This window comes from Callithrix jacchus, chromosome 22 (assembly GCF_049354715.1).
Source record: "Callithrix jacchus isolate 240 chromosome 22, calJac240_pri, whole genome shotgun sequence".
Classification (NCBI taxonomy): Eukaryota; Metazoa; Chordata; class Mammalia; order Primates; family Cebidae; genus Callithrix; species Callithrix jacchus.
This window is the reverse complement of record NC_133523.1, coordinates 7,172,514-7,197,121: the sequence shown is the minus strand read 5'-3', so window position 1 is coordinate 7,197,121 and position 24,608 is coordinate 7,172,514. Positions and strand designations below refer to the sequence as shown.

General features: G+C 56.1%; 1 protein-coding gene across 9 annotated transcripts; it reads right to left on the bottom strand.

Annotated features, from left to right (window-relative positions):
* Window positions 1-438: 438 nt before the first annotated feature.
* On the bottom strand, window positions 439-23,016 carry CAMSAP3 (calmodulin regulated spectrin associated protein family member 3). Of its 9 annotated transcripts, none has more exons than XM_035286947.3 (19): window positions 22,749-23,016; window positions 12,805-13,058; window positions 11,968-12,105; window positions 11,790-11,885; window positions 11,546-11,578; window positions 10,524-10,571; window positions 10,129-10,267; window positions 7,647-7,786; window positions 7,479-7,572; window positions 7,350-7,404; window positions 7,113-7,186; window positions 6,698-6,767; window positions 5,163-6,597; window positions 3,090-3,229; window positions 2,684-2,994; window positions 1,849-1,948; window positions 1,275-1,387; window positions 1,061-1,179; window positions 439-975 (listed from the first exon to the last, which is right to left on the bottom strand). In XM_035286947.3, the coding sequence occupies exons 1-19, from the start codon at window positions 22,894-22,896 to the stop codon at window positions 670-672; spliced, it is 3,813 nt and encodes a 1,270-aa protein (XP_035142838.1). In that variant the 5' UTR covers window positions 22,897-23,016; the 3' UTR covers window positions 439-669. The 9 variants fall into 9 exon arrangements, with proteins under 9 accessions (XP_035142838.1, XP_035142844.1, XP_035142839.1 ...); XM_035286953.3 differs by having other exon boundaries at window positions 5,163-6,546; XM_035286948.3 differs by having other exon boundaries at window positions 11,968-12,090.
* Between the last annotated feature and the right edge of the window lie 1,592 nt (window positions 23,017-24,608).

Below are 24,608 nucleotides of genomic sequence, written 5' to 3'. Positions count from 1 at the left end.
GAGAGGAGTGAATGAAGCGGGAGAGCCGAGCTATGTGGGACTGGGCAGAAGCTGGGCAGCCAGTGCCAGCCTGGGTTGTGTGGTGGGCCTTGCATCTGAGATGCCCAGGCCATGCCAAGGGGCAACGGGATCCTCAGAGAAGAGAAACCCAGAATCACTGGCTCAGGGTGGACGTAGAATTTGGCCCCACACCAAATGCCGGTGAGGGCCAGTAACAAATGCCACGCAGAATCCAGCAAGCAGGGCCAGCGAAACACCCCTGGGTGGGGGCTGGGGGTGATGGCAGGGAGGCAGGGCCCTCACAGACCCTGTGGCAGCAGCTGCATTAGAAGATTATAGGGGTAGAAAACATGAGTTGGTTTGAGAAAGAACAGGAGACCGGAAACACGCCCAGGGAGTGTGGGACCCCGGCCAGCCTTGGAGGGGACAAGGCTCAACTTCTCTTTAAATTATTTTATTCAAGAAGTGGGGAAGGACAGACAAGGGGACTGAGCTGAGCCCTGAGTCCCTGAACCTCCCAGCTCAGCCCCCACAGCAGGACTGGACTCAGAGGGTGGAGGCTCCAGCCCCACCCAGAAACGGCTGGGGACAGACAGGACCCAGGAACACCCACTCACTGTCCTCCGGGAGACGGTGGCCGCAGCACACGGGGCCCAGCCCCGAGTGGGGCTATTTGGGGGTGCTGCCGCCCCTCTTGGGCGTGGCGGGTTTCTTGCCCTGCCAGAGGTGTCCCTGGATGGTGAAGGCATCGACGCTCATGGACATGGTCTTGGCGGGGATCTGGGTGAAGCGCTTGCGGTCCGAGTTGTACTTGTAGATGCCTTCCACCATGGCAGGTGTGACGGTCCGGGGCCCGTAGCCCGCCAGCCGTGACAGCTCCTCTGTCTCCCCTGACAGTGTGTAGAGCGCCCGGAACTGGCAGCTCGAGTCGCGAAAGAGGATCAGGAAGTGGTTGGCCTTGCTTTTCTCAATTTCCTGGCGGGTGTGCCGGACATGGTCAGCCGGCCAAGCCGGGCCACCCCCCCACCAGCCCGTAACTCCCATGTGTAGGTGGGCTTACCTCCAGAATGCGGTTCTTCTGCGGTTCATTCACCTTTCCCGCCAGGCAGCAGTGTGACAGGGCGTTGTGGATGATAAACTTGTTGGACTTGGCACTAGGCTCCTTGTACAGCCGTGGACCTAAAGGGTGAGGTGGGGGTGGGATAGTAGGAATGAGCAGGGGCCATGGAGGAGGGCACCTGTTGCTCCTCACAGCACCTAGAGCCCCTGCTTACCTGTGTACTCGGGCACCGACGCTGGGGAGGAGGCATTGCTGCCATTCTCCCAGTCTCGTTCACGGCTGCCAGGCAGGCGGCTTGGGGACATGAGGCCTGACGGGGAGGGAGCCCTGCAGTGGGGGAAGGATGGGATGGAGGTGGGGTCAGAGGTGGGGAAGCCTCCCAATGTGCAGAGGGGCCAGGGGAAAGAAGGGCATCATGGCTCATGCCTATAATCCCAGCACTTCGGGAGGCTAAGGCACCTGGGAAGCAGCGGTTGCAGTGAGCCAAGATTGTGCCACTGCACCCCAGCCTGGGTGACAAGCAAAACTCCCTCCCAAGTCTACGCAGTGCCCTCCCTTCCTCCCTCAGGACAGCCTGCGTTCAGGTACACCGAGGCCCAGGCTTGGGTCCTGTCTGCCAGGTATGGTCTCCCTCGTGTGCATGTGCCCACCCGCGTCCCTCCATCTCTTCATGGCTTAGCCACACACTCAAGTCACACAGCCCTCCAGGTTCACCCAGATGCCTGCACCCCTCCCAGGCTCTGGGAGGCTCCCAGCACACGGCCCTTGCCTGTGCAGGCTGAACTCACCGAGACGTGGGCCTCTTCACCCCGAGGTTATTGGGGGCCTCGTTGGCCACAGTGGACAGTGACAGGGTGGACTGGGAATAGATTTTGCTCAGCCGAGAGCCTGGGGAGAGAGTGCAGGTCAGTGGCCACGGGAAGCCCCTGCCCTCCACAAACACCCAGTCCAGCAGGCTTGGGGGGACACAGCAGGAATCCGCCCTGCCCAAGACCCCTCAGGCCTCTGCAGACCCCCTAGAATCTCACCTCCCACACATCTATGGGGAAGGGTACTCTGCCCGGCAGGTGGTAGGGAGCAGCACTGGGTCAGCCCCTACTGGCAATACCTCACCCCAAACATACCCCCAAAGGTTTTGTTGGTGGTTTTTTTTTTTTTTTTGAGAGAGAGTCTTGCTCTGTCCCCAGGCTGGAGGGCAGTGGCGCAATGTCAGCTCACTGCAACCTCCGCCTCCCAGGTTCAAGAGATTCTCCCACCTCAGCCTCCCCTGTAGCTGGGTCTACAGGTGCATGCCACCATGCCCGGCTAACTTTTGTATTAGTAGAGATGAGGTTTCACCATGTTAGCCAGGATGGTCTCAAACTCTTGATCCCAAGTGATCTGTCCACCTCACCTCCCAAAGTGCCAGGATTACAGGCATGAGCCACCGCATATAGTGCTCTATGTAAGTCTTTACCCAAGAGACAGCATCCAATCCCATCTGAGGCCTCCTGTCACCCCACATACTCATCCCTGCCCGGTACCCCTGCTTACATCTCCCCTGCTTCCCTTTTCCCATGGGGGCCTCACCCAGTGAACCCCGGAAAGGGCACTGGGCAGGCCCCATCCCCCAAGGGTCCTCACCCAGCAGGCCGCGTGCTGGGCTTCGCGCCAGGGCCGAGTCGTCACAGCAACCTGAGCGAGGCCGGGGCGCCCTCCGCCCGCCCCGACCCGGGCCCCCGGACCCAGCAGCCCGGGGCCGCAGCACCTTATCAAGGTCGTCCATCAACTTCAGCTGGGCCCGGCGCTCGTACTCCAGCCGCGTGAAGTCCCCCCGCCGGGGGCCCACCTCCTCCTCGGCTGGAGCCCGGGCAGCAGGGGCCGGGGTGGCCATGGGGGCTGCAGGGACTGTGGACACGGCTAGGGCTGGGCCAGGGGCCTCCTCATGGGCCAGCCTACAGATCACAGAAAATCCACATCACAACCGCTCATGGGGTCCCTGGCAGCAGACAGGCCCAGGAGCCAGCGTTCAGGGCAGACCTGGCCTCACCTTGCAGCCTCCTCCCTCCGCTGTTCCTTCTCCACCTCCTGCCACTGCTTGCGCCGCCGTGCCTCCTCTGCTCGCCGCTGCTGCCGCTCCAGCAGGCTGGCCCGCTTTTGGGCCATCTCATCCTCAGGCTTGTCTTCATCCTGGGGACAGATGCTGAGTTCAGCCAGCTACCCCTTCCGTGGCATGGTTGGAGGCCCATCTTCTGTCCACCCAGCCTGCCTGCCAGCCACCTGTGCTTTTGTTCTGATCACTGTTCTAAAGGCGTTTAGTTGGTGCCTACTGTATACACAGCCCCATGCCAAGGAGGGGGTACAGGTGGGTGCTGCTCACACACAGTGCTGAACCCAACAGGGAAGACAGGTACTAGATAGCAGTGAACACCAGCAAAAGCTCATGTTGGGCACAGCCACTACACTTCGAGAGGACCCTGGCCTGGCCTGGAGACACCTAGGAAGGCTTCCTGGATGAAGCACCCTGTAGAATGACAAGAACCTAACTAGGTAGGTGTTGAGGGTGAGTAGAGTGTTACCAGGCAGAAAGGACAGCTACTGCTGCGGCCCTGAGGCCAGAGCAAACCTACTGGGGGTGTCGTGGAAGTGCAGGGGGGCCAGTGTGGCTGGGACACAGGACAGTGACACAGGACTAAGTCAGAAGTGAGAAGTCACCACGGGCTGGGCGTGGTGGCTCACACCTGCATTGCAGCACTTTGGGAGGACAAGGCTGGTGGATCACCTGAGGTCACAAGTTTGTGACCAGCCTGGCCAATCTGGTGAAACCCCATCTTTAGTGAAAGTAACAAAAATTTAGCCGGGTGTGGTGGCAAGCTCTTGTAGCCCCAGCTACTTGAGAGGCTGAGATAGGAGAATTGCTTGAACCCAGGAGGTAGAGGTTGCAATGAGCCCAGATCACGCCATTGCACTACAGCCTAGGCGACAAGATTGAGATTCCATCACAAAAAAAGAAAGTGAGCATAGCCCAAAGGCCTGGGAAGGAAGTTCATTTTATTTTTATTTATTCATTTATTTTGAGACAGAGTCTCGCTCTGTCACCCAGACTGGAGGGCAGTGGCGTGATCTCAGCTCATTGCAACCTCCATGTCTGGGATTTAAGCAATTCTCTGCCTCAGCCTCCTGAGTAGCTGGCATTACAGGTGCCTGCCCCAACACCTGGCTAATTTTTTAATCTTTAAGAGAGACAGGGTTTCACCCCCTTGGCCAGGTTGGTCTCAAACTCTTGACCTCGTGATCCACCTGCCTTGGCCTCCCAAAGTGCTGGGATTACAGGCATGAGCCACCACGCCCAGCTGACTTTCATTTTAAAAGCAAGGGTAAGGACAGCGGTCCATGTCCCCAACTGCTCAGTGGAAAATGGCCTGGGATGGAGGTGGGTAGCAGAGACCAGTCGGAAGGTGACCCTAGGTGTCCAGGTGAGACACGGTGGTGGCCCCAGCTGGGGGAGCCATGAGAATAGAGAGACAGTGGATGTGGGGAAAAGACCAGGAAAGAGGGCTGGTAGGATTGTGCTGGGGGCGATGGGGGGAAGGAGAGCATGAGCAAGGAGGTAACCTGAAGATCCTAGTCCTGTCCGCCCCATGCAACCAGCCACTCGCCCATCTATCCATCTCCCCTCCCTGTTTGTCCACCGTTCCCTACATCTATCTGTCCCCCCGGTCTGGTCACCTATACCTTGTCTGGGAGGGACTCGACTGGGTCAGCCCCCACTGGAAAACCCTCACCCCCAGACATACCTAAGGGCCTCTCATTAAGCCACAGGAAGACCTCCCAGCCCGCTGCACCCCCACAGCCCCTGTGGAAATCTTGACCCAACAGACAGGGTCACATCCCATGGCCCGGGATGGAGGCAGGTCCCACACCATGCAAATAAATGTCCCTCTCCCTTTCTCCCCCAACTCATGGAGACCTTAGCCACTCATACCTCTTCTGTCCACTCACACCTGGCCCCACCCACCCACCATCTTTAGTAAAGTCCTATTTGCCCAACAGTTGTCAACCTCTCCCTCCACACACGTCCACCCAGGCCCAGGACCCTCCAGCCGCCTGCTCAGGCACTCACCTTGTAGAAGAATCCCAGCCCCGCTCGGGGCTCCCCCTCTGAAGACGCCTCCTCTTCCAAGGAATCCTCAGCACCAGGGGGACTCCCGTCTCCCTCTTCCTCAGCGGCGGGATCTGCCAGGCTGCCCAACGGGATCTCGATGAGGCCGGGCCGGGTGGCTGGCTCCTCGGGGGGCGTCCCCTCTGCCAGGAGGATGGAGGAGCGCGTCTGCACAGGCACCTGGCTCGGGGAGAACTTGCGCAGGTGGGGGAGGCTGTCTACGTCGTGGGGTGGTGTGAGCACCCTGGTCAGGGGCGCCAGCCGCAGCTCCGCCGGCCGGGTGTGTTTCGGGCTTCGGGGTGACTGGCTGGGCCCAGGCCCAGGGCTGCGCCGGGTGGTGGGGACCCGCCGGGCGGGGCTGGGGGACAAGGCTTTGGGCCCCGTCGTTGTGGGGCCAGGGATGATCCATGCAGCAGGGGGTGGGGCAGGTCCAGGGGCCTCCGGTGGAGCCAGGAGCCGCTGCTGCTGGTCCGTGAGTCTCTGCATGTCCCGCTGCAGCGAGCTTAAAGCAGCACTCAGTTTGCTGACCGCTCGATTGTATTCCCCCAACCCCTCGGGGGGCAGCGGACCCAAGTCTGGCGAGAAGGTCACTGCCTTGGGCCGTGAAGTTGGCTCACCCTGGCCCTCGCCCGCCGGCCGCTCCCCACCAGGGACTGGGCCTGGGTCGGCCTCGGCCTCCACTTCCGCCTCCCCAGAAGCTTCCCTTGGCTGCACCTGCAGGAAGGCGCTTTTGCCCAGCCGCTGGCGGTGCTTGGCAAAGATGGCCTCAATCCGTCGCTTCTGAGCCTCAATGGCTCTTCGTTTCTCCTCCAGCCGGGCACCAAGTTCACTCATCTCTGAACTCAGGGCCTCTGGTGGGGGCGGAGTGGACGTGGGGGACCCTGCTCCAGCCTCAGCCTCTGCCTTCACCAGCTGTTTCTTGCGTTCCGCAAAGCTGGTCATTTTCACCTCGGAGTTGATGGCCGCTGGGGACGAAGCCACTGCCTTCGGGGACCCCTCAGATGGGGCCGGCGGTTTCAATGCCTCCCCCACCAGACAGGGAGATGGTTTTGAGGGGGTCTCGGGGTGTGGCATGTACACCAGTGCTTTGGTGGGCTTGTCGGACAGTGGTTTGGAGGTCCCCTCAGGGGAGTGGAGGTAGAAGCTGCCATCGGCCGCCCCATCTGGGAGCAGCCGGGGCTCGGCACTGTGGATGATCTGCAGAGCCTCCTCAATGGTGGGCAGGTCGCCAGGCTCCGGGGGGGGCTGGGCAGGGGTCCTGGCTGGCGCCGGACGTGGGGGCCCCAGGCTGTCCGAGCTCACAGAGCGGAGGAGCACAGGGTCTCCCATGACGACATCCACGTCGCTGTCCAGGCCAAAGGGGGTGCTGAATGACACAGCCTGGGAGAGGGGACGGCTGGGCGGCCAGAGGGTGGGGTCAGCCCCTGGGACTAGCCTCGGCCCCACCCGGGCCCAGCATGCTCCACCCTGCACCCTGGCCTGTGAGGTACGCTCACCTGAGCTGCCGGTTCCAGGCCTTGCCCAGGGCCTCCATATGGGACATGGACGGGGAAGACTTCAGGGAGCCTGGGGGAGGTGGTAAGTGGTCACTACATTGACCCTGGGGACCCCAGGTGGGGTCAGCCAGCATCTGGGGACAAACTCTACAAGGTCATTGGGTGAGTCACTGAGGGCTCATTATGTGTCTAGTGAGACCAGAGGTTTCCAAAAACAGATACCAGGGACCATTTACTGTCACTACAGAGTGTTGTGGGACCTCTGGGGAAGCCATTCTGGGGGTCACCTTGGGATGCCCAAGGGGGTCCTGATGGAGGGGCTACTGGAAGGCCCAGGAGGAGACAACATGAGGCCCACTGGGGCAGTCTGTGGGTGGGACGTTTCCCCGTGACAGAAGCCACCTCCCCTCCTCACCTGTGGATCCTCGGAGTGGGGACTGGGGGCCGCCAGGTGACAGGAGTGGGTGGCGGAAGTTGAAGACAGGAGAACTGTACCGAGAGACGTACTTCAGCCACAGGACCCCCACTCGTCCTCCGCCTCTCCCCAGGGTGGAGACAGTGGCGTCGCCCAGCTGCGACCCAGTGCCCAGCAGGGCGGACCAGGAGCCCCCCACCCATGATGCCGGAGACTCATCCCGTGCACGGACCGTACCTGCTGCCGCTGTTGTTCTGAGGTGGGGGGGCCTCCGTGCCCCTGGGGGAGGCGACTGCGGTACAAAGCAGAGGGTCAGGTGAGGTTTGGCTCTCCTGCCCCCTCCTCACCTGGCCCCCAGGGCCTCACCGTGACCATCCGGCAAGTCCTTCCCTTGCACGAAGTCAGGCTTGAGCACCTCAAAACACATGAACAACTCAGCCAGCAGCACCACCAAGTTGACCTGGAGGTGGGAGGCCGAGTCAGTGGACGGGACCCCTGGGGACCCCCAACCCCAGATGCCTGGGCTGGTCTTACCTTGAGCGGCGGGGGGATGTAGAGCAAGTCCTCGAGGGACAGGGGGCAGCCACGAGGAAGGCGGGAAGCGCAGAAGTCCTGCACCAGCTGGAGGTTGTACAGGCTGTCCGCCACAGACATGGGGTCCTTCAGGCATACCTCTGTGGGAACGGGAGGAGTGGGTCCCCGACTCTATGAGGAGGAGGATGGGGGCCCCATGGAAGCCAGGGAGGAGCATCCCCCCACACAGAAGACCTCCTGTGAGCCAAGCTTCTACCAGGTGCCCTTCGAGAAGTGAATTCTTTATTTTATTTTTATAGATGGAGTTTCACCATATTGGTCAGGCTGGTCTTGAACCCCTGACCTCATGATCCGTCCATCTCAGCCTCCCAAAGTGCTAGGATTACATAGGATTACAGGCATAAGCCATCGAGCCCAGCTTTTTTTTTTTTTTTTTTTTTTTTTTTGAGACCATGTTTCACTCTTGTTGCCCAGGCTGGAGTGCAGTGGTGCAATCTCAACTCCCCTCCACCTCCTGGGTTCAAGCACTTCCCTGCCTCAGCCTCCCAAATAGCTGGATTACAGGTGCCCACTACCATGCCCAGCTAATTTTTTATTTTTTGTAGAGACAGGGTTTCAACATGTTGGCCAGGCTGGTCTTGAACTCCTGACCTGGTAACCCACCTGCCTCAGCTTCCCAAAGTGCTGGGATTACAGATGTGAGCCACCATAACTGGCAAGAGTTGAATTCTATGATAGACCATCCTTAGGCCAGGGGTCTTTAACCCCCTGTGGTGGAGCAGCCTGTTAGGAACTGGGCCGCACAGCAGGTAAGCCAGGGCAAGTGAGCAAAGCTTCATCTGTATTTACAACTGCTCCCCATCACTCCCACGATCACCTGAGTCCTGCCTCCATCAGATCAGCGGTGGCATTAGATTCTGACAGGAGCGGGAACCCTACTGTGAACCCCACATGGGAGGGATCCAGGTTGCATGCTTCTAATGAGAATCTAATGCCTGATGATCTGTCACTGTCTCCTATCAGCCCCAGCTGGACCATCTAGTTGCAGGAAAATAAGCTCAGGGCTCCCACTGATGCCACATGATGGTGAGTTGTAGAATTATTTCAGTATATATTACAAGAGAATAACAATGGAAATAAAGTACATAATAAAGAAGAATGTGCTTAAATTATCCCAAAACCACCTCCCTGCTTCTGTTCATAAAAAAATTCTCTTTCACTAAAGTGGTCCCTGGAGCCAAAAAGGTTGGTGACTTCTGCCTTAGGCCTTTGCATCTTTCTAGAACACTCTCCCACAAGACCCCAACTCAAAAAGCTTTTCCATGCCAGGTGTGGTGGCTCACGCCTGCCATCTTAGCACTTTGGGAGGCTGAGGCGGGAGGATGTTTGACCTCAGGAGTTCAAGATCAGCATGGGCAACATAGCAAGACCCCATCTCTATTTTATAAATTTTTAAATTTATAACTTAAACAATTATATTTATAACTTGTAATTTAATTTTTGGAAAAAAAAAAAAAAAGAAGGCTTTTTCTGACCACGCATTGCCTTTAGGAATAGCCAACATCCAAAATCCCAGCACTTTGGGAGGCCAAGGCAGGTGCTTCACGTAAGGTCAGGAGTTTGAGACCAGTCTGGCCAACACAGTGAAACCCCATCTCTACTAAAAGTACCAAAATCAGCTGGGAGTGGTGGCATGTGGCTGTAGTCCCAGCTACTCGGTAGACTGAGGCAGGAGAATGGCCTGAACCCAGCAGGTGGAGGTCGCAGTGAGCTGAGATCATGCTGTTGCATTCCAGCCTGGACAACAGAGCAAGACTCCGTCTCAAGGGGAAACAAAAGTCAATGGCTGGATGCAGTGGCTTATGACTTTGGGAGGTCAGGGGCAGGCGGATGAGTTTGAGACCAGCCTGGCCAACATAGTGAAACCTGGTCTCTACTAAAAATATAAAAAATTAGCTGGGTATGGTGGCGGGAGCCTGAAATCCCAGCTACTTGGGAGACTGAGGCAGGAGAATCACTTGAACCCAGGAGGTGGAAGTTGCAGTGAGCCAAGATTGCGCCAGTGCACTCCAGCATGGGCAACAGAGCAAGATTCCATCTCAAAAAAAAAAAAAAGTACTTCTGGATAAACTTAGTATCTTTCTCCCCCAGCTAAAGCCATCCGTGAGGTTGGGAGTGTGTTTCTATTCTGGCTGGATCCCCAGTGCCTAAAACAAGGTCTGGCACACAGTCCACACTCCATACATTTCATCTGCTGCAGGAATGAATTCTTGGAAGCACAGAGAGGTTTAGACACTTTTGTGAGGTCACACAGCTAACTGGGAAAGAGAGAGACACAAACTCAGGCCTGCCAATTCTGGAAGCTGCACTCAAGACCACTGTGTCATTACTGGTCTCGAAGACCTAGAGCTGGGACCTGCGGGCTGGGACTCAGGATGCCCAGCTCCCCTGCACAAGGTCTAGTCTGCATCCATTTACTCACCCTCAAGTCGAAGCAGCTGGGGACAATAGCAATGGATGGTGGCGGCCAGTGCAGCCCCACTGGCCAGGTCCTGGAGGCTGGTCACTGTTGGGAAGCAGGGGGCACGCCGTGCCACCACCCGGTCCTTGCGGTATCGGATCTGTGGATGGGAGCCAGGTCAGGTGAGTGGTCAGGCTGGCCTCCTGGGTCAGCGGTCATGCAGGCTGGGCGGGGAGGCCTGGGGTTTCCGCCATGAGGGGGCGGGAAGCTGGGGGTCCCAGAGACAGAGTGGGGGGCCAGCCTGGAGCAGGGGAGGGGCAGCAGCGAGAGGCAGAGGAGATGTCTTCGAGCAGCCAGGCCAGCAGCAAGGGCTGGGGACAGGGACTCCTGGGACCCCGGGGCGGGGGATACATTACCATGGGGGGTTTGCTCCCCGACTCCTTCAAACAGAAGGCAATTGCGTGCTGGGGGGGAGAGGAGCAGCCATCAGCAAGGCGGAGGGGCGCTGACCTGCTGGGCCCCCAAGCCCACCTTGGGGGGAGGGGGTAGCCCTGACCCTGGTCCTGAGCCCTGGTCCTGACTGCTGTGGCCGGCTTTGAGAACCCGAGCTCCTCCCAGCCCCAGGGGACCCCACAGAGTAGCCTCCTATGTGGGGAATCCTCCTCCCACAAAAGACCCAGGCCCCCAGCTTAGGGAAAGGATGCAAAGGAAGCAGGTAGGCAGGAAGGGAACCTCCCAACCCAGGCCCCAGGGTCGGGGGAAGGAGTGAGCAAAAGTGGGGACCCCAGCCAACCCAAACCCCCCCCATGTCCCCCTTGTTTATCTGCTATGGGAGGAATTTATATGAAGCACAGAGTTTAGATATTTCTGCAAGGTCACACAGCTCAGTCAGGGAAGAGAGACATTTCAACTTCCAGCTTCAAGGATGGGCCTCCTCCTCAAAGCTGGGATTTTTTTTTGAGGGAAGCTGGGGGTATCTCAGGAAGGTTATTCTGTCTTCTGGGTTGGTGGGCCTTCCTCTGGGCTAGAGGGTACCCTGCCTGCTAGGGTCAGGATCCACGTGTGTGACGGTCTGCAGGTCCCCTCTTCAGAAATTTCTGTGGTCTCCCCACAATCGCTAAGGGGACAGGCTCAGGAGGCCCCACCCTCTTCATTAATGGGAAGGGGGAGTGTTCGTCCTTCTGACTAAACTGGAGGAAAAGTTCATCTATCCATCAGTTCGCTGGTGAGGGGTCCGCCCTCTTAATGGCCAAGATTCTACTCTTCTCTTGGTTCACAGAGGGGTTTCTCCCTGTCTCCCAGGGCTGGGGTCCAACCTCCTTTGCTCACAACTTAGGGAGGTAGGAGGGCGTGCAGACAGGCAGGCAGAAACAGACATACAGACAGACAGAGCTACAAGCAGGGCAGGCAGACGGGGCAGACAGACAGCCCCACTTACAGGAACCAGCTTCCAGTACCAGCGCGTAGGGCACTGAGGCCAGAGAGGCAGAGAGGAGGGCAGCGGGTACCGGCGCAGGGGACAGGCGGGGCACAGAGAGATTGACAGAGAGGGGAAGAAAGAGAGTGTGTGTCACCTCTAGCCCTCCCCCCCACTTCAGGAATGGCTGGGAAACACAGCGCCACCCTGCCCTCCCAGCTCTCCCGTCCTCCATCCTTCCCTCCGTTCCATGCCCTGGCCTCACCGAGGGCTGCGCTGGGGCCGCCCCGTCTGCAGGAGCTGCTGGAGAGGCTCTCTGGGCCGCTTCCTGCTCTGTCTTCTCCTGCAGCCGCCGGACGGTCTGGAGGGCAGGGAAGTGGTCAGTGGTCTGGCCACTGGACAATGCTGGTCCCAGAACCCACCCTGGGCCCAACCCCACCTACCGTGTCCACCCAGAAAAGCAGCTTGTGCTCCAAGCTCGTGAGGGCCAAGGGACCTGGCAGGGTCTTTGTCCACTCGAAGGCAAAGGCAGCCATGAGGGCATCAATGACAGCTAGGTGGGCTCCCTGTGGGGGCAAGGGCTGGAGGGTGAGACCCGAGAGATGCTTGAGGCGCGCCTTGGCCCCCAAGGGCCTGAGAAAAGGAAGAACCTGGACTTGGCAGGGGCGGGGCCAGTGGTTCATGGGTGGGGCCTTAAGGGAAGGAACCAGAAATGGAATCCTGGAAGAGCCACGCATGATAGGTGAGACTCTGAAGTCAGATTTAGGCCTAAAGATAGAATAGGTTGTGTATGCAAACCCTCAAGGGCCAGAGTATGGCCTTTTCGGGAAGCTGGGTTCCATGGGAGAGACCAGGCTGGATGGGAAGACCTTGAGGGGAGGAGCCAGGACTGGGGGGAGGAGCTAGGTTTAATGAACAGCACTTGAGGGGAGGAGCCAGGGCTGGGGGTGGAGCTAGGCTTAATAGACAGCACTTGAGGGGAGGAGCCAGGACTAGTGGGAGGAGTTAGGTTTGATGGACAGAGCTTAAGGGACGGTGACAAGACTGATTGGAGGATCTAGGCTTAATGGCTAGCGCTAGAGGGGAGGAGCCAGACCTGGTGGAAGGAACCTGGGGGAGGGCCAAGCCTGATGGGAGGAGGTAGGCTTAATGGACAGAGCTTGAGAGGAGGAGCCAGGACTGGTGGACGGAACTCGGGAGAAGCCAGGCCTGGTGGGAGGAGCTTGAGGGGAGGAGATTAGCATGGTAGGCATGGTCTAACAGGCAGGGGCGGGGCCTACCATGAGAATGGGCTGGTGCCTCAGGTCGGCTTCGCGCACCGGACGCTCAGGCAATGCAGGCACAGTGCCCCTCCGCGCCAGCAGGGCCAGCAGTGCAGAGGGGTTGGGGGGTGTTTCAAGCTGTGGCAGTGCCTGGCGCCAGGCCCTGCAGTAGAGCTCGGCTGAGAGCAACAGCCGTGTCACTGGGGGCTTCACGTGCTCCTGCGCATATTGGTCAGTGTAGAAGGGCTCCCACAGCTCCGGGGGTACGTGCTCTGTGAGGGCATAGAGGGGAAACACGGAGGTCAGGGTTAGCAGATACAACATACACAGAAACACACACACACGCGCGATCACATGGCCCAGATTAAGAGTGGATCTGGACCAGGGAGGATGGCATCAGGAAGGGAGAGAGGGGATCTGGGCTGAGAGTGCAGATGCGCCGGAGTTTGCTAGAGGAAAGGGTGATGGTGTAGGCAGCAGAAGGGCCTGCAGATGCAAAGCCCAGTGGGTGGAAGAGAACACGGTGCCTCAGGGAGCTGATGGGCGCTTACAGTGGAAAGGAGGGGAGGCTTCCCACAACCCCAGGCCACAACCCCTAGCTCTTGTAGGTCTCAGGAAAGACAGTAACAATGGCAATCCCAATGGTAAGAGCCTCCCTGCACTTGCTGGTGTAGACTTACCGAAGCCTTACGTCAATGCTAGGAGGCAGCCAGGGCCCAACTGGCAACCTCTATGCTACAGAGGAGGAAACTGAGGCACAGAGAAAGGAAGTCCCTTGCCCCAGGTCACATGGCTCTTCAACACCAGGATCGGGGTTAGACATAGCAAACTGGACACCCTCTCTCAGCTTGCAGGCAGGGTGGGATGAGCCGGGGGCACACGGGCAAGCAGAGGTGGGTACACCACAGGCACGTCGGGAGTTGAGTGACCCAAACCTAGTGATTGAAGGGAGGCAAAGGACAGAGAGGGAGGTGGCCAGGGCCCTGCTGGGTCTAAGGGGGAAGATGGAACAGAGGGGTGATGAATGAGGTAGGGTGTAGGAGGAGAGGGAGGTAAAGGGGTGAAACTGAACGTTGAGGGGCTTTGGGGACATCCTTGAGGCAGACTATATTGAGAGTCTGGGGCTTAGGGGGATGGTTAGGGCACATCATATAGGCAGCCTGAGATCCCTGAATAGGACAGTGGGAAGAGGTGTGAGGAAGCCCCAGGTGGACAGGGGGATGGGGGCAGAAACCCCCAAGATAGGACCAAGAGTGGAGAGAAGAAGGAGTTGGGGAGGAGGTGACTGAAATCAACAGTGGGTCGCCTGTCCAGCTCTTGTTCTACTTTGCACAGCTTTTGTGGGGGTTTTTGGAGACAAAATTCTCTCTGTCACCCAGGCTAGAGTGCAGTGGTGCAATCTCGGCTCGCTGCAACCTCTGCCTCCCGGGTTCAAATGATTCTTAGGCCTCAGCCTCCTGAGCAGCTGGAATTATAGGGGTGACACTGCCACACCTGGCTAATTTTTGTATTCTAATAGAGACAGGGTTTCACCATTTTGGCCAGACTGGTCTCGAACTCCTGGTCTCAAGAGATCTGCCCACCTCAGCCTCCCAAAGTGCTGAGATTACAGGTGTTCCCAGCCTGCACAGCTTTCTTTGTTTGAGTTTTTGCTGGAGTGCAGTAGCATGATCATGGCTCACTGCAACCTGGAATTTCCAGGCTCAAGGGATCCTCCCTGCCTCAGCCTCCCAAGTAGCCGGGACCACAGGCACATGCCACCACACCCAGCCAATTTTCAAATTTTTTGTAGAGATGGAGGTCTCATGATGTTCCTCAGGCTGGTCTCAAATTCTTGGCCTCAAGTGATCTGCCTGCCTTGGCTTCCCAAAGTGCTGGGATTACAGGTGTGAGCCACTGTGCCCAGCCTTGTTTTGTATATTGGGGTTTTGTATGTGTGTTTGAAAGATGGGGTGGGGGCTGGATACAGTGGCTCACGCCTGTAATCTCACCACTTTGGGAGGCCAAGGCAGGCGGATCCTTTGAGGTCAGGGGTTCAAGACCAGCCTTGTCAACATGGTGAAACTCCATCTCTACTAAAAATACAAAAATAAGCTGGGCATGGTGGCACATGCCTGTAATCCCAGCTACTCAGGAAGTTGAGGCAGGAGAATCGCTTAAACCTGGGAGGCAGAGGTTGCAGTGAGCCGAGATTGTGTCATTGCACAACAAGACTCAGTTGCAATCAGTCAATCAATCAATCAATAAAGGAAGGAAGGGCCGGGCACGGTGGCTCAAGCCTATAATCCCAGCACTTTGGGAGGCCGAAGCAGGTGGATCCCCTGAGGTCGGGAGTTGGAGACCAGCCCAACCAACTAGGAGAAACCCAGTCTCTAATAAAAAATATAAAATCAGCTGGGCGTGGTGGCACGTGCCTGTAATGCTAGCTACTCGGGAGGCTGAGGCAGGAGAATCACTTGAACCCAGGAGGCAGACGTTGCGGTGAGCTGAGATCATGCCATTGCCCTCCAGCTTGGGCAACCAGAGCAAAACTCTGCCTCAAAAAAGAAAGAAAGAAAATGAGCCACCCACATGTAGACTTGGGCCTTCTTTCTGCCCCTCAGCTCAGCTCCTTGAAAGAAGAGATATTTCAGGCTCACTTCCTCTCTGCCCTCCCAGCCCCACTCCACCTCTCCCTCAATTTCCCTAAGCTCGGTTCTGCCCTTATGGTTTCTGGCCTCCCCAAGGCCGGCAGGGGCCTCCAAAGCATATCTGCGGGCCCGTATCTCGCCTGGGCTCTCTGCCCAGTGCCTCCTTCCAGAAGCTTTCCTCCCACTGGCGTCTCCTTGTAAATGGACAAGCCCCACACCCACCCCAGGCCACCCTACCCTGAGACAGCATCCAGGGCCACCTGAGGACTACAACTGCTGCAGCCTGTCGGCCAGCGGAGATCCCCACCAAGCCCTGGGCATCTCCCACAATGCTCAACATCTTACTACCCACCTCTCCTCCTCCCTGCCCTCAAGGCAGTAAGAAATCACCCTCCTTCCCTTTCTTTACACCCTCACCCCAGATCTACTGAGTCCTTCGGTTTCAACTTCCTAATGTCTCCCAGATCCAAACCCTCCTCTCTACCTCCCCAGCCCCGGCACTGGGCAAGTCTTGCTCCCACCAGCAAAATCACACGTTTCTTTGCTGCAGAACTTCTCAGGGCCTTGAAGATAGAAAAAAAAAATCTGGGCACGGTGCCTCATGCCTGGAATCCTGGCACTTTGGGAAGCTGCAGTGGATCATGAGGTCAGCAGTTCAAGACGAGCCTGGCCAACATGAGGAAGACCTGTCTCTATTAAAAATACAAAAATTAGTGTGGCAGTATGTGCCTGTAGTCTCAGCTACTCAATAGGCTGAGGCAGGAGAATTCCTTGAACTCGGAGGCAGAGAGGCTGTAGTGAGCCAAGATTGTGCCACTGTACTCCAGCCTGGGCAAAAGAATGAGACTCTGTCTTTAAAAAAAAAGAGGGTCAGGCGAGGTGGCTCACGTCTGTAATCCCAGCATTTTGGGAGGCCGAGGCGAGTGGATCGTTGAGGTCAGGAGTTTGAGATCAGCCTGACCAACATGGCAAAACCCCATCTCTACTAAAAATTTTTTAAATTAGCTGGACATGGTGGTGGGTGCCTCTAATCCCAACTACTCAGGAGGCTGAGGCAGGAGAATCGCCTGAACTTGGGAAGCCGAGATCATGCCACTACACTCCAGCCTGGGCAACAGAGCGAAACTCCGTCTCAAAAAAAAAAAAAAAAAAAAAGCCAGGCATGGTAGCTCATGCCTGTAATCCCAGCCTCTTAGGAGGCCAAGGCGAGTGGATCGTTGAGGTCAGGAGTTTGAGATCAGCCTGACCAACATGGAGAAACCCCATCTCTACTAAAAACACAAAATCCACCAGGGTGGTGGCATGTGCCTGTAATCCCAGCTACCGAGGAGGCTGAGGCAGGTGAATCACTTGAACCCGGGAGTAGAGGTTACGGTGAGCTGAGATTGCGCCATGGCACTCCAGCCTGGGCAACAAGAGCAAAACTCCATCTCAAAAAAAAAAAGAAAAACAAACAAACACCAAAACCTTGAGCGAGGACTACCCTGACATTTATCAGGCACTTACGACAGACTCATGTTCTTCCGCCTTGGTACTTCCAGCACTTGGGGCTGGAAAATTCTTTGTATTCAGGGGGGCTGTCCTGTCCTGTACACTGTAAGATGTTTAGCAAAATCTCTGGTCTCTCCTTACTAGATGCCTGTAGTACATTCCTTCCAATGAATGACAACCGAAAATGTCCCCAGACACTGCCAAATGTCAATTAAGTGTCAAAACCATCACCAGTTGAGAACCACTTCCTTATACTATAATTTTTTTTTTTCATGACAGAGTCTTGCTCTGTCGTCCAGGCTGGAGTGCAGTGGCTCAATCTCAGCTCAAAGCAACCTCCGCCTCCTGAGTTCAAGCAATTCTTCTGCCTCAGCCTCCCGACTAGCTGAGATTACAGGCACCTGCCACCATGCCCAGCTAATTTTTGTATTTTTAGTAGAGACAGGTTTCACTATGCTGGCCAGGCTGCTCTCGAACTCCTGACCTTGTGATCCACCCACCTCGGCCTCTCAAAGTGCTGGGATTACAGGCGTGAGCCATCATGCTGGCCTATACTATAAAATTTTTATTTTCTTTTTCTTTTTTTCGAGACAGTCTCTCTCTGTCACCCAGGCTGGAGTGCAATGGTGCCATCTTGGCTCACTGCAACTTCTGCCTCCCAAGTTCATCGATTCTCCTGCTTCAGCCTCCCAAGTAGCTGGGGTTACAGGCATGTGCTACCACACCTCGCTAATTTTCATATTTTTTAGTAGAGATAGGGTTTCACCATGTTGGTCAGGCTGGTCTCCAACCCCGACCTCAAGTGACTCACCCACCTCAGCCTCCCAAAGTGCTGGGATTACAGGCTTGAGCCACCACACCTAGCTCCACTGTATTTATCCATTTACTTACTTTATTTTAGAGATGGGGTCTCACTATGTTGTTCAGGCTGGTCTTGAACTCCTGAGTTCAAGGGACCTTCCCGCCTCAGCCTCCCTAGTAGCTAGGACTACAGATATGTGCTACCACACTTGGCTAAAGGGTTTACTGAGCATTATTTACAGCAGAACAGTGCTGTCTTATAGAAATACAATGTGGCCACCCTGGCCAACATGGTGAAACCCCATCTCTACTAAAAATACAAAAATTAGCTGGGCACGGTGGCACGTGCCTGTAGTCCCAGCTACTCGAGAGGTTGAGGTGGGAGGATCACTTGAGCCCAGGAGTTCTGGGCTATAGTACGCTATGTCGATTAGGTGTCTGCACTAAGTTCAGCATCAATATGGTGAACTCCAGGGAGCGGGGGACCACCAGGTTGCCTAAGGAGGGGTGAACCGGCCCAGGTCAGAAACGGAGCATGTCAAAACTCCCATGCTGATCAGTAGTGGGATCGTGCCTGTGAATAGCCACTGCACTCCAGCCTGGGCAACATACCGATACCGAGACCCCATCTCTATTAAAAAAAAAAAAAAAAAAGAAAAGAAAAAAAGGAAAAATAAAAATACAAAAATTAGCCAGGCGTGGTAGTGCGTGCCTGTAATCCCAGCTACTCAGGAGGCTGAGGCATGAGAATCGCTTGAAGCTGGGGGATGGAGGCTGAGGTGAGCCAAGATCATGCCACCGCATTCCAGCCTGGGCCACAGAGCAAGATGCTGTCTCAAAAAGAAAAAAAGAGGCTGGGTGCGGTGGCTCAAGCCTATAATCCCAGCACTTTCGGAGGCCGAGGCGGGTGGATCACGAGGTCAAGAGATCGAGACCATCCTGGTCAACACGGTGAAACCCCGTCTCTACTAAAAATACAAAAAATTAGCTGGGCATGGTGGCCCGTGCCTGTAATCCCAGCTACTCAGGAGGCTGAGGCCGGAGAATTGCCTGAACCCAGGAGGCGGAGGTTGCGGTGAGCCGAGATCGCGCCATTGCACTCCAGCCTGGGTAACAAGAGTGAAACTCCGTCTCAAAAAAAAGAAAAAAAGAAAAAAAAAAGAAATATAATGCATATAATGCAAGCCCACATAGGCAGTCAGGTTTTCTAGTAGCCACATTACATATGTAGAAACAATAAGAATTTAATAATATATTTTATTAACCCAATATAGATCCAACTCATCATTTTAACATGTAATCAACATAAAAATAGTATTAATAAGATATTTTACACTAGTTTTTGTTTCTGTACCTAGTCGTTGGGACTCTGAGTATATTTTACATTTATAGCACATTTTCGTTCAGATCAACCACATTTCAAGTGACTCAGTAGTCACATCTGGCTGGTGACCACCATACTGAATAACACAGGTCTACAGCATAGCTAAGATGGATGGATGGATGGATGGATGTAGAGATGGGTGGATGGATGGATAGATGTATGTAGAGATGGGTGGATGAATGGATAGATGTATGGATAGATGGGTAGATGGATGAATGGGTGGGTGAATGGGTAGATGAATGGATGGATGGGTGGATGGAGGGATAGATGTATGTACATATGGGTGGGTGGGTGGATGGATGGATGAATGGGTGGGTCAATGGGTAGATGTATGGATGGATAGATGATGGGTGAATGGATGGATGTATGGATGGATAGGTGGGTCAATGGGTAGAAGTATGGATGGATGGGTGGATGGATGGATGATGGGTGAATGGATAGATGTATGAATGGATAGGTGGATGGATGAATGGGTGGGTGAATGGGTAGATGTATGGATGGATGGGTGGATAAATAGATGTACGTACGTATGGGTGGGTAGGTGGGTGGGTGGATGGATGGATGGGTGGGTGAATGGATAGATGTATGTATGTGTAGGTGGGTGGTTGAATGAATGGATAAATGTACGTATGTATGGGTGGGTGGGTGGATGGATAGATGTATGTATGGATGGATGAATGGATGGATGGATGAATGGATCGGTGAATGGATAGAAATATGTATGTATGGATGGATGGATGACTGATTGAGACAGAGTCTTCTCACTCTTGTCCAGGCTGGAGTACAGTGGCATGATCATAGCTCACTGTACCCTGGAACTCCTGGGCACAGGGCAGGAGGGACTACAAGATAGCTCGCACTATAAGCGCATGCCACCAAGCCCACCTATTTATTTATACCATGACCTTCCCTGTACCCTGTCATTTAATCCTTACAACGCTTATTCTTATACCCCTTGTAAAGACGAGAACACCAAGGCTTGGAGAGCTGAGATAACCTCCCCAGGATAAAAATGTCCAACATGAACTCAGTTTTCCTCACACATCACACAGCTGTTCTGAAGGCATAAGGAACTGCATGGCTGTGTTTCCCAGGCTGGAGTGCAGTGACTGGATCTCGGCTCACTGCAACCTCCACCTCCCGGGTTCAAGAGATTCTCCTGCCTCAGTCTCCCAAGTAGCTGGCACTCCAGGCATGCGCCATCATGCCAGGCTAATTTTTTGTATTTTTAGTAGAGACGGGGTTTCACCGTGTTGGCCAGGTTTGGAACCCTTTCTTATCTAATCTCTGAACTTGGGCTCCATTTTTATTTCTGCACAGCCTTCTCACACCTGTGCCTTGGAGTGGCCAGAGCTATCCCTTCCTCTGAGCCATCACTGTTCCCATGGGGCCGCTGCATACATGACCTTGTCAGTTCCCAACACCTTCCATGGCTCCCCAGTGCCCTCAGATCCACAACCAGGGGCCTGAAGGGCCTTCCTCAGTCTCAGCAGCCTCCCGTACCTCCCACCACCACCCCGAAGACCTGCATCTTCTCTGAGAGTTCCCTGCTGGTCCACACTCCGAGCCTTTGCCCACACACCTCTTCTCCGTGTCACACTTCAGTGCATCCTTCATCCTTCCAGGCTCAAATCTTTCCTCCTGTGGGCTCTCTTACCTCTCTGGAAGGTTTCAAGAATTTCCTCTCCGAGGCCCCACTGCAAGCTTCCCTAAGATCTGGTTTCCTGCCCATCCCCCTATGCCCTGTATCCATCCCCTGCCATCTCCTTTACACCGTGTGCGCCCAGCCCCGCACCTGATAGGTATCATACTGTCAAGAGTCCCAGAGCTCATGAATCTTGTAGAACTCTGCTCCCATTTCTTTCAGCCCCCCGTCCTCTTTTTAGGGGAGTTGAACAGGGAACAGATTGGATTTGACCCTCAGGGTAGTGACAGCCACTGCCATGTGTCACACAGCAGAGGGAGCTAGGTCAACAAGAACAGAAATGGGTGAGTCAGGTCATTGGGATCAACACCCCTCGTCAGAGTTCACTTCGAAATGGGATGGTAATTTCTACTCTGAATCCTGGCCAGGGGATAATGGATAGCGTTAATATTATTCATTAAAATATCCCGCCACCAATCACACCAGCAGCGAGCATCTGTTTTGCATGTATCAAGTGCCCTGTGCCACTTGAAGGTGTGGTCTCTGTGGCTTTTATGCCTCCCAGCAACCTTGCAAAGAGGTAACTGGGGTCTCCATCACCCAAGCAGTGCCCTGCACATATTGCCTCTGCCCCACAAACATCTGCAAAACGGATAAAGCAGCGAGCAAATGCCTTCTTTAATAGAAGGGGAAACAAGCTCAGATAATTGGGGTAATGCGCATTCTGGTGCAGCTGGGATTCACACTCAATTCTGACTCTCCACACTGAGTTCTCTACAGCCTGGTAACCCTACGTGTGAGAGGCTGAGGCTGTCCCATCTCCAATCTCTTTCTTCCTCAAGCAAATATCTGGAGGCAGGCAGACTCCAGAGTGGGCCATGCATGCCTGGAAACGCGAAAGAGAGACAGAGGCAGAGACTGGGAGAAAGAGGGAAGAGGGACAGGCTGGGGTGGAACCAGGAGACGGACAGCTGTCACCGAGACCCACACCCAGAACAGGTTGATCTGGGAAGGCCACGGAGAGGGGGGATGGGCTGTGCCAACACCAGTGGACAGAACCAGTGAGAGGAAATCGTGTTCCCCCCACGACTCCCCCCTGGAAGGCCCAGACCTTAAATAACCCCTGTCTTCCCCAAGGCCAGGCCCTGATCCCAGCTCTGGCCTGGGGCTGTGGAGCTGCCCAAAGCTGGGACAGAGTATCCAGGGCCTCTAATCCTAGGGACCCGGGATTACAGCATCCTCCCCATTCGGGTGGCTCGGGTTCTCAGGCTTGCGGGCCTGGGGGAGGGAGTGAATGATCTGCCCTAATAGGAGAAGGCCCCGCAGCTAAGGGGGGCCCCGCCCCGGGCGATCTTAGACTAGCCATTTCCCTTCGGCTGGGCTCACTAACCTCCCCAGTAAAATGGGGCCATAAGTCACAGCTGCCGGGCGCTGGAGGGGGCTATGGAGGCGAAAGAGGGGGTTCCCTGAGCTCCCCGGTCGCCGCCCACAGCGCAGGCAGGCCGACGCAGGGTGTCTGTCTTGGGCCTGGGGGGCGTGCGGTGGTGGAGACCTGAGCGCTTAAGTCCCCCCAGCGAGGCCCAGGTCTGGGTCTCCAGGGTGTGTGGCGGGGGAAGAGACCGAGAAGATATCCTCGCAGGGGCGTGATGTGTGTAAAAGAGAGGAAGGCGTGCAAGGGAAGGCCCCAGAGGGTGCGGGAGGAGAGAACCAGAGGCCAGCAGGGGGAGACCCCACCCGGCCCGCAGACCCCGCCCCGCGCACCTGGAGGCTGGGACGCCGGGGACCCCCGCGCGGAGCTGGGCCGCTGGCCCCACCCCCACGGCGCTCCTGCAGCCGGCGGGGCAAAGTCCACCGCCCGGGCCGAGCAGGAAGCTCGGCGGCCCCGGGACCCCGGCGGCCGGCGCTATTGTTCCCACGGCCCCGGGCCTTCCCGGCCCGGCGCCCCGCCCCCCCCCCCGCACCTGCCGCTCCCGTCCCGCCGCCCCCCACCCCGGTCCCCCGAGCCCGGTACCTGCGCCCCCGAACGCGGCCCGCAGCACCCACGCCAGGCTGGCCGCCGCCTTGGCCCGCGAGAAATCGTACTGGTCCAGCGACTTGATCTCCGGTACCAGGAAGGTCCTCCGCAGCGGCCCGGGCCCGGGGGGCGCCGCCTCCACCATGGCGGCGCCGGGGCTGCGGGCGCCGGGTCCGCGCTCGGGCTGGGCTGGGCTGCGCCGCGCTCGCGCTCTGGCCGGGCCGCTGCTGCCGCTGCCGCTGCCACTGCCGCCGCCGCCGCTGCTGAGCCAGGTGCGGCCGCCTGCGCGGGCGACGCTGCGTCGGGCCCGCCCCCGGGGAGGAGCCCAGGTGCGCCCCGCCCACCTGGACCGCGGCGTACCCCTGCGCCCCGCCCGGACCCCCCCACTGCACAGTGCAAGGAGCAACCAGGGTGGGAGGCGCCTGGAAACTGCGGCGACGGTGGAGGGAGCTTGCGGAGGACTGTATGCGTGTGCGTGTGCGCGCGCGCGCGCGTGCGCGCGCCTGGCGCACTGGAGAGAATCAGGGACCCTCTGTGTGTGCCAGCCCCAGTGGCTACCCTTAGGCGTAGGAGCTCCTGCACGTGCTTGCAAAGAAGGCCGGGCCGGCAGGCAGCGTGTGGTTGAGTGCACCTGCTTCTGATTGTGTTGGTGAAGGCACAAAAGTATGAGTGTCTTCATATCTGTGTATCTCTGAATGCATTTGGGTGGTGACCAAGTGTACTGGGGGATGTCTAGGGGTGTGGGTATGTGGGCACGTGTGAGTGTGTTTGTGTGTGTTTAATTTGTTGTGTGTACAAGGATCTGTATTATATAGGTGGATGGAAGTCATGTGTGTGTGTGTGTGTCTGTTTTTGGAGTGCATGTGAGTTTGCCTTTCTCTGTGCATCTAAACTTACTTGTGTGTTTTATAAGGGAGTGCTTGACATCTCTGTCATTGCAGGAGTATGGAGAGACGTTAAGAATGTGTGTATTCAAGAACAGAAAACCAAACGCTGAACACCGCATGTTCTCACTCATAAGTGGGTGTTGAACAATGAGAACACATGGACACAGGGAGGGGAACATCACACACTGGGGTCTGTTGGGGGGTGGGGAACTAGGGGAGGGATAGCAGGGGGTAGGGAGATTGGGGAGGGATAACATTAGGAGAAATGCCTGTTGTAGGTAATGGGGGAATGGAGGCAGCAAACCACCATGGCATGTGTATACCTATGTAACAATCCTGCAAGATCTGCACATGGACCCCAGAACTTAAAGTAAAATTAACCACCACCAACAAAAAGAATGTATTTCAGGCCAGGCTCGGTGGCTCAGGCCTGTAATCCCAGCACTTTTCGAGGCTGAGGCGGGTAGATCTCTTGAGGCCAGGAGTTCAAGAGCAGCCTGGCCAACTTAGTGAAATCCCGGCTCTACTAAAAATAAATAAATAAATAAAAATTAGGCATAATGGTGCATGCTTGTAATCTCAAGTACTCAGGGGGTTGAGGCAGGAGAATCACTTGAACTGGGGAGGTAGAGGCCAAGATCACGCCACTGCAGTCCAGCTTGGGCAACAGAATGAGACTGTATCTCCAAAAAAAAGTGTGTCTATTTCTGCAGGAGTGTGGCTATTTGTGTCTCTGAGTGTGCTTGTGTGGCAGTACTGGGTGTATTTGCAACTGTCTTTGTGTGTTCGTCCGGTATCTGCAGCATGAGCTGGGAGATGGCTCTGGAGGTGAGGATGTGTGTGTCTCAGTGGGTCTGTATCTGAGTGTGTAATGTGGCTGTGGACGTGTGATCTATGATGAGCAGTTCTTGACTATATTTTTGTGCCTGTACGTGTGTTTACATATGAGTATCTTTGTGGATTTGAATAT